This window comes from Bidens hawaiensis, unplaced genomic scaffold (assembly GCF_021521415.1).
Source record: "Bidens hawaiensis isolate Kalapana, Puna unplaced genomic scaffold, B.hawaiensis_p1.1 tig00025843_1, whole genome shotgun sequence".
Classification (NCBI taxonomy): Eukaryota; Viridiplantae; Streptophyta; class Magnoliopsida; order Asterales; family Asteraceae; genus Bidens; species Bidens hawaiensis.
Genome location: NW_027494154.1, coordinates 79,474 through 93,374, shown reverse-complemented (window position 1 = coordinate 93,374; position 13,901 = coordinate 79,474). Strand labels below are relative to the sequence as shown.

General features: G+C 34.0%; 3 protein-coding genes across 3 annotated transcripts; 1 reads left to right on the top strand and 2 right to left on the bottom strand.

Moving 5' to 3' along the window:
* Positions 1-4,265: 4,265 nt before the first annotated feature.
* Positions 4,266-7,250, top strand: LOC143572428 (G-type lectin S-receptor-like serine/threonine-protein kinase SD3-1). The gene has a single exon (XM_077057597.1). The coding sequence runs from the start codon at positions 4,462-4,464 to the stop codon at positions 6,871-6,873; it is 2,412 nt and encodes an 803-aa protein (XP_076913712.1). The 5' UTR covers positions 4,266-4,461; the 3' UTR covers positions 6,874-7,250.
* Positions 7,251-7,359: 109 nt separating this feature from the next.
* On the bottom strand, positions 7,360-9,019 carry LOC143572427 (annexin D5-like). The gene is made up of 6 exons (XM_077057596.1): positions 8,898-9,019; positions 8,638-8,783; positions 8,194-8,412; positions 7,876-8,091; positions 7,689-7,778; positions 7,360-7,605 (listed from the first exon to the last, which is right to left on the bottom strand). Exons 1-6 carry the CDS (start codon positions 8,971-8,973, stop codon positions 7,402-7,404), a joined length of 951 nt encoding a protein of 316 aa, XP_076913711.1. The 5' UTR covers positions 8,974-9,019; the 3' UTR covers positions 7,360-7,401.
* Positions 9,020-10,169: 1,150 nt separating this feature from the next.
* Positions 10,170-12,117, bottom strand: LOC143572426 (annexin D5-like). The gene is made up of 6 exons (XM_077057595.1): positions 11,743-12,117; positions 11,508-11,653; positions 11,055-11,273; positions 10,730-10,945; positions 10,542-10,631; positions 10,170-10,459 (listed from the first exon to the last, which is right to left on the bottom strand). The coding sequence occupies exons 1-6, from the start codon at positions 11,816-11,818 to the stop codon at positions 10,253-10,255; spliced, it is 954 nt and encodes a 317-aa protein (XP_076913710.1). The 5' UTR covers positions 11,819-12,117; the 3' UTR covers positions 10,170-10,252.
* Positions 12,118-13,901: the final 1,784 nt, after the last annotated feature.

The following is a 13,901-nucleotide window of genomic DNA, read 5'->3' as shown; positions in this document are numbered from 1 at the left end:
TACGGATGGAAAAGAAAATTGTAGATGTTACTTACATGTGTATTTATTTTTCAATAATATATCCTTTTTATAGTTGAATCAAGAATTGCAGAAAGTTCAATTTTTTGGTTGGTTTGACCTTGTAAAACATATTACTTTCCAGGCTGTACTTTATGCACGGATGATTGTACTTCACAGTACACACTTTGTCATACACATCACTTTAAAGCCCACCAAGAATAAACGCGTATTGAACTACACTTGCAGGATGTTCATATAATACATGACTGCAATTCATAAAAGTAGGGAGTTTGACTTTTTATTAGTCAAAGTTTCAAATATCAATGCATTTCTTTGAGTTTACTTGGATATTATAAAGAAATGGAGGTCTCATTTGCTTGTTGAAACCGTGTAGAAAAGTATACAAACTTGTGTTTACTAAATGTTTTGGATATAGTTTAATTTAAAGAAAATGGATTAAGTCAATAAGTTAAAAAAATTGAGGATTTAATCCGAGTCATGTTTAAAGAGTATTCTACATCTTGCACTAAACTTGCATTTTATGATTAAATCCCTAGAAAAGTTAAAACTTTTGGTAACATCCGATCCTCATACGGTCATACCAACCAGAATTATCCATTTTTCGTTCAAGGTATTATTTAACATAGAACATTTCTTATAAACTCAGTATCTCTCATGTTCACAAGCGATAGATTTTCGCCAAAGTTTGGGACTAATTACTTAATTGTTATTAACTATTCTATAAGTAATATAGGTGATGTGTCCCTTGATGAAAGTCTATGTATCTAAAATTAAAAATAAAACAAAGATCCATGATGACCAAATATTCTTGGCCCTATGTTTGGTACAGCAATATTATAAAGTTGTTTAATCAATAATCATAGATATCTGCAAATGGCAGTTGTACTTGTCTGTAGTACCATCTTCAAGGTCCCAGATTTCCTTTGAACAATAGAACATGGTGGCTACATGTGATATAGATGGACAACTTTCATTTTAATATTTTGAAGGGCTTTGCATTAATTGCAACTCCCTTGAATGGATCTTCATGTTTTCACACTATGGATTCAATCAAGAAATTTGATTTCTAGTTGCACATACTTGTTTACATTAAAAGAAAATCTGATCACTTTTTTTTCCTTTGATCTAAATTGTTAACTTCCTCCGATAAATTTAGAAGTCATGAATTTGAATCTCGTATTCATATAGATTGATGAACTCTAGATAATATTTACTACATACATTGTTAATGTTTGAAGTTTTGAACATCCAATAATAAATAAATAAATAAATAAATAATAAAACATGAATATAGTTTAATGTATAAATAACTTTTATGTAATACCAAACAAGTTTTATGTTCAACTAAGGTAGCTCAATAATACAAATATAGAATTAAAAAAATGGTTTTATGTATAACCTAAGAAGCTCATATAGAACTTAAGAAGTTATATACTTGTTTGTAGTATGCACAACCAAACTAGGGAAAAATAATATTAAAAAAAAGTCAGCACAAAGAAACAAATTAGACAACAAGCCAAAAAAGATGAGAACAAAAGTTAAATAAATCATAACCATATGGGTTGTGTTTGTGTTAAGAGGTTAACTTGACCCTATTTAATTTTATAATGAGATGTGTTTTTATGGAGGTGAGTTTCTCAATGGAGCTAAAGGTTGGTTATAGAGGCTACTTTTTCTATTACATGATTACTTTTTGTGTATTGGAAGATTGGGTATACATGCATCAAGTTAGATTCAAATAGAAAATCTAAGTTATTTGAACTAAATGTGTACGGTTCAACAAATACAATACAATCAAATGGTTACATATATGATGGTTGCACCTCATGGTTCAAAGAACAGGAAACATAAAACATTAAGGTACTATGTTTATAAATTTGTTTAAGATTGTTGGTTTATGTTGTTGAGTTCATGCATGTAGTACAACAATGGTTGTTCAATGATGGAGTGATTGGTTCTTGTAGTGAGTAGGAAGAATCTTATCCACTTTAAAGTGGCTAAATATATGATAATGGGTAGTTGATATTTGGTTAGAGAATCTTGTTGTTAAGTTCAACCATTCAAACATTTTTGTCGAGTCGATGGAGACTAGTTTAGAGATTTTAAATACTTAAGTTTAATCAAGAATACGACAATACAGAAAATTGTTAAATTTCATTAGACAAAAACAAACTTTTATATTTTATTATGTTATATGCTATATGTGTTATAATGAAACTTATTCTTTGAACTAAGACCAAACGTAGTAGATGAGGAGGAAGCGCTCACTCCATTAATTCCATTGGTTATCAGCTCAAATAGTCTCACTCTTAAAATTTTGGGGCGCTTTGTATAAAGCGATGAGAGAGATTTTGAAGCCCAAAGTGCCCCATAGCGTCCCGGGAGACGGTGTTTCCGGCGCTTTGGAGGCTTTTTGCACCCTCATGGCGCCCCACTACACTTGGTCTAATAACATATAAATTGATTATGTCATGCCTTTGTCTTTTCTTGTTCTTTTTATTCACCAACAGTTTTTATCTAAGATTATATTATGAAAGAAAGAAGTCAAAAATTAGGACATCAACCACCGACCACCACTGTTCGGTCGACACCAATCACTTCAATCTCTTTGTTGGTTGTGATGCACACTTACTTAAGCTATATCATCTAATTTGATTATGTTAAAACTTATATAAACATATGGTTCAAATAGTATTTAACATTTTAAGCATATGTCTCTATCCCTTGCTTAAGATAAGTACCAAAATAAAATATATGGTTTTGTTGTGAATTAAAGATATCTATATTTGAGACATAAAATCAAGATAGTGTAATAGCGGATCGATCGACCTCTGGATTGTTATTATGAGGTGGATGATTGTTTTAATTATACTTCGTCTCATATCTCCGTAAAGAAGCATTGAACGACTAGTCTTGAAAAAAGACATGAACTTTCAAAGACATGTAATAACATTGACAAGGCGTTGGTACTCATCGGAATACCCAGTAGAATTTGAAAAAGAGTTCTATCAGTTATGAGATGATCGACTTCGACAACGTCAATAACGTCTTTGTATTTATTGACATTATTGGGTGATACTAATAACGTCTTTGTATTTATTGACATTATTGGGTGATACTTTTAGCATTTTATGGTGATGGTGGAAAATTGTTGTACAAGTTGTAACTTGCAAGGCCCAAGTTTAATTATTATTGATGACCAATTGCTTAATAGCATTTCAAGATAATATATATGAAATATCCTAAAACAATTTATAAGTAAAATTCTTTCTAAGTATATTTGTTTTAATTAATACCAATTATCAAGAACGTGTTTGGACCGTTCTTCTCTAACAAACATATGGTTATCGAATCGAGAGTTTTGTTATGTTGTAGTCAAATTACAAACAATAAACCAAAAAAATTGCACGAGTAAATTAAGGAGCGAAGTAAACAAGGTTCCGTGATTAGTGGAAATAAAAAAAGAAATGAGTAATCATACTCCTTCCTAAAAAGTATATCATTTTTTGTTTTCTTCCCACATGCATCATCTATCTCCTCAAGATTCAAATCTAGTCACCATCAAAATATAAAATATATATATACATATTTTTTTAAACCTAACGTGTAAACTTACACTTTCAGAGTCATATTCAAGATCAACTTCTTGACTGCCGTGACATCGTACCCAGAGGTGTATCTCCGTTTTTCGCTCGATAGTGTAAAGTTATCATTTTTCAGCCGAAAATTTTTATACGTAGTGTAAATTTACTCGTTTCCGACCGAAATTTTAAGTCTGACCCCCTTGGTTTTTTGCTCGGTTATGTAAATTTATCCTTTTTTGTCCGAAAACTTTCATACATAGTGTAAATTTATTCGTTTCCGACCAAAATTTTGAGCCCGGCCTCCTCTTTTTTTTGCTCGGCAATGGAAATTTATTCCTTTTCAGCCGAAAATATTTACACATGGTGTAAATGCACTCGTTTCCGACCGAAATTTTGAGTCCCCCCTGTAGTCTGAATTTCTTTATACATATTGAGTCTGTCTCCCTTGACATGTATGTCCAAGCTTCGCCACTGATCGTACCTCCGGGTGCGCGAGAACTTGACAAATTCCGTAAACCCTCGTCCTTGTCGGGTTCAAACACAAGATTAATGCCCTGATTCGTTCTTTAACCCAGATGTCCTTTGAACCGACTTAAGTGAGAATCAAACCCGCGAATCCATTTACAGAGGGCAAGCTTCTTACCTGATACCACCATCAAAATATTTAAAATAATAATAATAATAAATCTTTCTAGTCTCCACAACACTCAACATGCTTCTTCTACCCCACTTGGCAATCACAGTGACACCACAAACCCTTCAAATTAAGAACCACATCTTCTGCCATCAATCATATTATTATTAACCAACCAACCCAAACAGGCAAACTCAGATTCCTCATTCTTTTTGCTTAAACATGTTGGATTCTTTCTTTATTCTCTTCAAAGGTAACACCTTTTCTTCCCCTGCTTTAGCTCTTGTACTCTTCTTAACTCTTGCTCACTCTGTATTATCTAAACAACACAACATAGGTTCAGCTCCATTAGGCTTTGAAATTTCTGGGTCTAGTATTAGTTCCCATAAAGATGATGTTAATACTCATAAAGTTAACAACTTGGTGTCTGAAAATGGGGTTTTTCAATTTGGGTTTCTTGAAAAAGATGGTGGTGAGTTTGTTGTTGTTGTTAGGTATAATTTAGGCCCTGAGTCTGCTAATTTGCCTGTTTGGACTGTTGGTGGTGGAGTTAGGGTTTCAGTTAATTCCACATTTAAGCTTTTAATGGATGGAAGATTAGTCTTGTTCGAAAACCGAAGCAATTCGATTATTTGGAGCACTGATACTTTAAATTTAGGTGTTGAAAAAATTACCCTTTTGGATAATGGGAATTTGGTGTTGATGGGAAGTCGAAACCGAGTGATTTGGCAAAGCTTTGACCGGCCGACCAACACGTTGCTCCCAGGTCAAACCCTTAGTTACCCTCAAAATCTTAGAGCGCCGTCTACGAAATCGGTTACTAGTTACTATACGTTAGTGGTTGATCGCGAAGGGTTTGCTTTAATGTGGGAGAATAATGTCACTTATTGGAAAACATGGAAAACACGTTTGGTGTCATCGTCTGCAACGGTTAAGAAAGTTAGGTTTAATGCGAACGGTGTTTTGGAACTTTATGATGATATGGAAAAGATTGTGTGGTCGGTATCAAGTAAAGATTTTGGTGAAAGTTCGGTGAGTTTGAGGCATTTAAGGATGGATCAAGATGGGAATTTAAAGATTTATTCGTGGGATGATGATGTGCATATTTGGAGAGTCGGTTGGCAAGCAGTTGAGGACCAATGTAATGTGTTTGGTTCTTGTGGGTTGTATAGTGTTTGTCGGTATAATTCAACCGGGCCTGTTTGCGATTGTTTGTATTCCCTTGATTCAGGGAACGCGTTTCTGTCGCCTGATTCGGGTGGTTCGGGGTGCAAGAAATCGGTTGATTTGGAAAACTGTAAAGCCCATACAAGCATGACGGTTATGAAACAAACGGTTTTGTATGGACTTTATCCGCCTAATGACGTTGATATGATGTTAAACGAAGAGGATTGTAAAGATTATTGCGCTAACGACACCACTTGTTTTGCGTTGACTTCAAAAAACGACGGGTCGGGTTTATGTACGTTAAAAAGAACTGCCTTTATAAGTGGATCTACATCCCCTTCGATTCCTTCCACGTCTTTCTTAAAAGTTTGTTTAGTTCCACAGGCGGTTGCTACCAAGGGAGCAAAGCCTAATCCCGCCTCGAAAGCTGTATCGTTCCCGTTTCGAGGTAGTTTTAGAAAGATTATAAGTGCAGTCGTGTTTATAGTTCTCCTCACGGTATTGATCATTGTGGTGCTGGAAATGTTTATCGTTATGTTCGTTTATCATAAAAGGCGAAAGAGTTCTCTAAAACGAGCTATAAAAGGGGCTAAAACGAATCTTGAAAACAGTGCGTTAATTCGGTTATCTTACAAAGAAGTACACGAACTCACGTCGGGATTTTCGAACCAACTCGGGTTTTTCGTGTTCAAAGGTTTGCTTTTTGAGGAAACGGTTGTAGCTGTGAAGGTACTCGATGTCAGGGGTTTACCAGAAAGGGAGTTTATAAAGGCGGTCTCGATCTTGGGTGGGACCCACCATCAAAATCTAGTGTCTTTAAAAGGGTTTTGTTATGACCCGAAACACAAGATTCTAATCTACGAGTGTATCCCGAACGGGTCGGTTGATAAATGGTTGCTAGATGATAAAAAGGAAAAAACTTGGCGAAAAAGAGTTGATATTGCAGTTGGTGTTACGCGCGCACTCGCGTATCTACATACCGAGTGTCAAGTATGCATACCTCATGGGAATTTGAAGCTTGAAAATGTACTGATTGATGAAAATGTAGTCCCGAAAGTGACGGATTTCGGTATCAAGAGTTTTTTACAAAGTGAAGGCGTGTGTTCTTCGTCCAAGGAGTCTCCATCCGAGAAAGATATTTACATGCTCGGGAAAATGTTGATTGAAATTGTGGTGTTAAGTAGGGAAACAGTTGGAGATAGTTTGGATCAAGTGATGGAGAAAGTGATGCAAGAACAAAAGTATTTAGACAGTGAAGACTTGAGAGGGGTTGAAAGAGTGGTTAGAATATCATTGTGGTGTATGCAAAATCAACCATTTTTAAGACCTTCTGTTGGTGAAGTATTGAAGGTTCTAGAAGGTACGCTTTCTGTTGATCGACCTCCGTCTAGCTTTGCATACAGAAATGATGAAGATAGTGAGATAAAAGCTGTAGGTGTCGTCGAAGATGTAAAAGCGGGATCGTGAAGGATAGTTTGGTAATTTCACACGACCTTTGTAGTCTGTCTAAGTATAAATGGTAGACTGGTAGTTCACTAGCTTTTCACTGCTGAGGTTCCAAATTTTCACTTCTTTTTTCATAGATGAATATGAAGCTTGGCTGATTTGTATATTTCTTGAAATCCCTCAATCAAGGTTAGTTTCGTAATTTCACATGGCCTTTTGTAGTCTAACTCTAGATGGTAGTTGACTAGCTTTTCACTGCTGAGGTTCCAAATTTTCAATTGTTTTTTTCATAGATGAATATGAAGCTTGTATCTTTCTTAAAATCTCTCAATCAAGGGTAGTTTTGTAATTTCACAGTCTTAGCACCCGCACGCCAAACACTCCAAGACATAATTTTGAAACACAATGCCGAACACACTTTAAATTTTATACAAACAAACAAGAACATTGTAGTGTACAAGTATACAAACAAACACACAACACTTAAATTTCTGGCATATACAAACAACCACAACAACAATATTTGGAAATGTTCAACCGATCATCAACTTAAGGATTTGGGCCGAGAAGAGAGAGAAGAAAGGTCCGGTAATGGCTGGATGTTTCAGAGTGAACTGCACCATTCAAACTCTTTTTATACTTTTTATGGTACTCGGCCTTTATATACTGCATATCAATCTCAGTTCTTGTCACACTCACCCTTATAAGTGTTGTGTCATTGGTCCCTAAGCCCGCCATTGACTTATGTAACACCTACAAGCATTTTCAAACACCGTATGAATATAAAACTCATCATATGGTATTGTTAAACTGAATTGACCAAGTAAAGATTTCACCTTTGCAAAATACTTAGCAGGATTTTCAGCGCATTGTAAGATTGTCAAAAGTGCAGTTTTAAATAACCCTGACGTTTCCTTCTTTACAGCCTGCAGAACGTACAAAAACGCGTGTAAGTCATTGGTTTGCAAAATCTTGGAAACAAAATGAGGGAGAACACAAAAGCTTTCATCTTTTAGTGACAACCTTTTTGAGTGATCCACCATACATGTCATGGTAACACGTGTTTACAGCGACCAAATGCGCTCTACTTCTTTCACTAAAGATTTGCACAAAAACCTTCTCATCGGTTCCAAATTTCTTTTCACCGGCTTTGTACAACTCTTTTGCGTCTTTTGTAGCCATTTCCCTATCGACTTCCATGCCTTCATAACGCGGTTTGCTTACACAAGCAAGCAAAATCTGCACAAGAAACTAAATCTTGATGATACAATGTCTTCCTACCATCCAAAAGATTTAGAACTCGACACAATATGCAAGACTGAAACTTGTTAAAGATTCGACCTTTTCATGATCCCCAGAAGTTTGATACTTGATGTCATGTTCAAGATGAGTTCCAAAAGTCGAGTGGTAAATTTGTGTGAGCGTTTTCAACTGGGACGACATTCGAGAGCATATGATTTCGGTTACCGCTTCAAGATTAATAAAATCTGTAGTCAATCCTTGTTTCAATATTATAGCATCCCTTCCTGCTGGATCATGCATCCAAAGCAGAACTGCAGTCTGTGACATGATTTTGACCAGTCAAACACACCACTTTCCAAATCCAAAATTTACGTACAAAATTTAATATTTTCCGGTCAATCTTTTTCCACAAAGTAACTATCTTTATAACAGACCATTACAAACTAAACACGTCTTTTTAGTTGCAACTATTCTCATCTATTTTGAAATTCAAAACTACTATCTTTGACTTAAAAAAGTCAAAATTGGTGTATGTAACTGTACCTCTAATTTGCCACTAAGTTCAGAAGACAAACGTTTAAGGATGTCTTCGGAATACATTGTCTGGTATTCATGTCGGATATACCCGCGTTGCGTTGCATCTCGATGAGCAAGAATATTAATCACAGTCGCAGTATCGCACCCGATTCCTGATTGAATTAAAAAACAGGGGAATTGATCATATTGAATCAAGATCCGATCAAAATGATCAGTTTATTATTTAAATTGAACAATGAATTCAATTGGAAGTTAAAAGTGGTTACCTTTAAAAGCTTTGTATAATTGAATTGCGTCGTCTTTGGGAGAAATTGGTACCGGAGGAACAGTCAAAGTCGTCATGATCAATCAACAGACAGAAACACAGCATTTAAATTAAATAGAAATAATTAAACTAAATCGAGTGATCGATTAAAAATACGGTTGCCTGTCAAGTACGCGATGTTGCCAACGTGTTATTTGGTAGTTAATTGAGTCATCGAAAGGAGACTAATAAAATATATTTGAAACAAATAAATACATATATTACGCGGGTCATGGATATCATCACACGGATAACATCTAATTTATTTGCGAAATAACCTCTTAATCATCAAACAACAATTTTTGTGCGTTATGAGATTTTATCAAACTCGGATAACCATTAAACGGGTTATAACATATTATTTATTTTTTAAACTCATTTATCATCAAACATTAATTTAATTTTTCTTCTCTACATATTCCCTTTCGCTGGTCTATCCTCTCAATCATTAGTTAATTTTCAATAGCTACTCACCATCGTCAACCTCACCTCTTATGTATCAACCACCATCGTCACCTACATTGACAGTCCCTTTTTCCTTCCTGCTTACACGTCCCCTTCAATCTGCTCTTCTCCTTTATTCCCTTTTTCTTTTTCTTCATGCTCCCTTAGTAGGAAATTCGGCGGGGAGCTCATGGCGAGGAGACCCTTTTTTCATAAGACAATATTTGTGTTCATGTTTGTTCGTTTAAAAAATAACATGTTCGTATTCGTTTATGTTCGTTCGTTAAAAATCTAAACCTTACACATCACAATTGAAAGAGCCCGTTAAAAATATAATGACCGTAACAATCTAAATCTAGTATATATGAATTAAATATTAACAAATAAACAAATTATTACAAAATATAAAAACATAAACAATTAAAAAAAACCTAAATAATCTTCCATAACACGGTAACTCAGACTATTTGTTAATATTTATTTATTATAATGTCATCCTGTGAATTTTCTGCTTTTTCTCTCTGAATAAATTGTATTTCATATTTTGTTTATTTACAATCATGACAATCTCTATAAAAAACTTTAATATGCTAGATCTAACAATTATACCGTTTCTCTTGCATGCACGCATCTCCTAATAGTTTTACTTGCCATTTAGTCTGGTTCATGCGATTATAGTTTAATAATAAACTCATTTCAATATCAAACATTCAATTTTTTAAGCCCAAACACTTTTTTAAAATATCACTATGACATAATAATCAAACAAGAACAATTTAGCGTGCAAACATTCAAACAAGCACACATCTTAACCTCAAATAGTACATTACACAAACAAACACAATAATAATTCAAAAAAAGTGCAACCGATCATCAACTTAGATTTGGGCCGAGAAGCGAGAGAAGAAAGGTTCGGTAATGCCCAGACGTGTCAGAGTGAACCGCATCCTTCAAACTCTTGTGGTACTTTTTATGATACTCAGCCTTTATATATTGCATATCAATCTCAGCTCTTGTCACAATTATTCTTATCAGTCTTGTGTCAAAGGTCCCTATGCCCTTCATTGCCTTATATAACATCTACAAACATTTTAAAACTCTATATAAGTACGAGACCATCACTTTGTATCGTTGGGCAAAACTAACTGTATAAAGATTTCACCTTTGCAAAATACTTTGCGGGATTTTCAGCACATTGTAAGATGGTCAAAAGTGCGGTTTCAAATGACCCTGACGTTTCCTTCTTTATAGCCTGCAGAATGGTCAAAAAAGTGAAAAACGCGTGTAAGTCATTGTTTAGCAAAATCATGGAAATAAATGAAGTAATGCTTTTATGTATCACGGGATAACCTTTTTGAGTGATCCACCATACATGTCATGGTAACATGTGTTTATAGCAACCAAATGTGCTCGACTTCTTTTGCTAAAGATTTGCACGAAAACCTTCTCATCGGTTCCTAATCTCTTTTCACCGGCTTTATACAATGCTTTTGCATCTTTTGCAGCCATTTCCCTATCGACTTCCATGCCTTCATATCGTTGCTTGCTTATAAAAGCGAGCAAAATCTACACAATAACCGAAAGTTTAGTCAAATTATGTTCATACCGTCTAAAAGATCAAGAACATGACATTATAATAATATATGCAAAAATGGAAGACGAATAAAGATTCGACCTTTTGGTGATCCCCGAAAATTTGCAGCTTGATGTCATTTTCAAGATGAGTTCCAAAAGTCGAGTGGTATATTTGTGTGACGGCTTGTAGTTGGGAAGACGTTCGAGAGCATATGATTTCGGTTACACCTTCAACATCGAGGAAGTTTTTAGTCAACCCCTTTTTCAATATAGTGGCATCCCTTGTTGCTGGATCATGCATCCAAAGCTGAACTGCAATCTGTAACATGATTTTTCATTTTTCAAGAGTCAAACATTACAATATCCAAATACAAATTTCACTTTCACAGTTTCGTATTTTCCGGTCAATATTTTTTTCCAGGGATAACTATCTTTGTATCACATCATTATAGTATGAAAACATATCTGAAGTCACATTTATTCTCCTAGGTTTTGAAATCCAAAAGTTGTATGTTTGACTCACAAAAGTCAAAGTTGAACTCAGTTTCTGTACCTCTAGTTTACCACTAAGTTCGGAAGCCAAACGTTTGTAGATGTCCTCGGAATACATTGTCTGGTACTCTTGTCGGATATGTGCGCGTTGAGTTGCATCTCGATGAGCAAGAATACCAATAACCGTTGCAGTGTCACACCCAAGTCCTGTTTGCATTAAAAAAAAGTCAAATGTTAATCAAGACTTTAAAAAGTCATTATTTTGATGAATTAATCATTAATATCAAATAATTTACCTTTGAAAGCTTTATATAACTGAATTGCATCATCACGGGGATTAACGGGTACCGGAGGAACAGTTAGAGTCGCCATTATCTTGATTAAGAATTTGAAATAGAAACAAAGAGAGTGAGTTCAAAGAGATAGAAACAGAAGAATTAAATAGAAATTAGGGAGGACTGACTGTTTCAAAGGGTCAAAATCAAACACAGATAACGGGTCATCTGGAGAACACTAATTAAAACATATTATCAAAGTGGGTAAGAATATGTATATACAAGAAAAGGATTGGTTCAAATTTGGAACATGTTTTCTTGACTTATTCACGTTTATAGTCTATTGTTGACAAGACTTGTAAATTATCTGGAGTTAATTTGTCAGAGAATCAGTCGTGGATGAAAAGGACAAATCTTTATTCATGCAAAGTTTCATTGTACGTATACGTACATTTAAATGAAAGGATTTTTTATTTATGTTATACATATATTTGTATGGATTATGTTGGGTAATTTTCAATGGTTTAGTTTCAATTTTTGGCGACCAAAAGCCGTTAATAATGGCTAGGCTCATGGTTTAATTTAAGCCCATTAAAACCGGACGACAAACGGCTAGATGTAAAAAAAAATTTTAACTGAAAAGAAACTATGACAATATATACTCAAATTAAAGAGAATTAAATGCTCGTTTTAATGATGCAATTTTTAAAAAATAATATTAACGTATAAAAAAGTTATAACCGTTTAAAAATCGTTGGGGTATTTGGGTTAAAAATGAAACTATGAAGAATAAATAGTTAAAAGATAAAAGACCAAAGTTATAACTATTTCTTAAATTTGCAAAATATGATTAAAGTTAAAGAGTCATTTTTGTAACTATTTTGGAGAATAATGAAGCACAAGTGAGATTTAATGTTAGAATGACCAATTTGCCCTGATGTTAGGTTGTACCATGTGCTTGAAAGTTTGTAAATCCCTTAAAAAACCACCGTCTTAATTTGCCCATCTTTCACTCATTATATATAGTATAAATATAAAAAATATATTCATATGTATAACATATTAGTAAAAGTATTAAGATATGTATTATTTGACCTATACATGACCGAAAGCGTACCGTTCACAATATAAATGAACCAGTAAAAAGGTTGTTTATATTCGTTCTTTCAACTAAATGAAAACCTTGCTCATGTTTATATATTTAATAAATAAATGAACATAAATAAATTTTTCTTCCCCATTTGGGATTGAGATGAGAGTATTAAGCGTAGGGCATGTTAGTTATGTGTGTGATCGATTGTTTTATAATTAACTGAATAAGTATGAACTCATAAACGATATATCGAATAAATTTTCTTTATTTTGTTAAGAAAACGTTGTATTTCTTTTCATTTAATAGACAAGGGAACGTTAACGTACATATTAAATTAACGTGTTATTTGTGCTATTCAAGTAGTATAATATAATTATACACACAAGTAGTGTAGTGATGTAATTACATCGTAGTGTAATTACACTATAATTACACTACTTTGTTTGTACGATTACTATGGTAATTTAATTTGTATTTGATCCACACCTTTAATAGATAATCATAGATGTAAAAAAAATATGTTTATAAAAAGAATGGACTATCAAAAAAAGTAATGTAAAAAACATACATCATATTAACTTTTTAATGGTATAACGAGTCGTACCCATATCCTAAAAGACCTAAACCCGCCCTGCCTCAGATACTGCATGCATGAGTTTGCTTTAGCCTACTGAATTAACCCTCATGTGGCCATGCTTTATTCTAGTCCGGCCCAATTACTTCGAAACAGTCCGTTGTTCAAATTTGGGTCTGCTGCAAGCCTGCTATTAGCCTATGTACTCATACAACAACAACAACAATAATAATAATAATAAATTAATTTACAGAAATGAAAATTTAAACCAACTAAAGATTAATAAACCATATCAAATAAGGTTATGGGGTATACTCTAACCTATACATAGGTTAAAGTGACATGACACTTTAAAGATGGATTAAACCACTCCCCACTTGTGTTAAGTGTGTTAAAGTGGCCCATGGGTTATGCTTTTAACGGGTTAAAAAGAACGATATAAATTAATTATGTATTAATTACTAATTGATTTGTTATATTAATTATGTGTTAAATGAGGGTTAAACCATTTCA

Coding starts and splice junctions, on each gene's coding strand:
- LOC143572427 (XM_077057596.1), bottom strand. CDS start 8,973: ATGACGACTTTGACTGTTCCTCCGGTACCAATTTCTCCCAAAGACGAC. Junction 8,092..8,193: donor CTTCTGGGGATCATGAAAAG/GTCGAATCTTTA, acceptor TTTCTTGTGCAG/ATTTTGCTTGCTTGTGTAAG. Junction 7,606..7,688: donor CTGCTAAGTATTTTGCAAAG/GTGAAATCTTTA, acceptor AAATGCTTGTAG/GTGTTACATAAGTCAATGGC.
- LOC143572428 (XM_077057597.1), top strand. CDS start 4,462: ATGTTGGATTCTTTCTTTATTCTCTTCAAAGGTAACACCTTTTCTTCC.
- LOC143572426 (XM_077057595.1), bottom strand. CDS start 11,818: ATGGCGACTCTAACTGTTCCTCCGGTACCCGTTAATCCCCGTGATGAT. Junction 11,654..11,742: donor GTTATATAAAGCTTTCAAAG/GTAAATTATTTG, acceptor TAATGCAAACAG/GACTTGGGTGTGACACTGCA. Junction 10,460..10,541: donor CCGCAAAGTATTTTGCAAAG/GTGAAATCTTTA, acceptor AAATGTTTGTAG/ATGTTATATAAGGCAATGAA.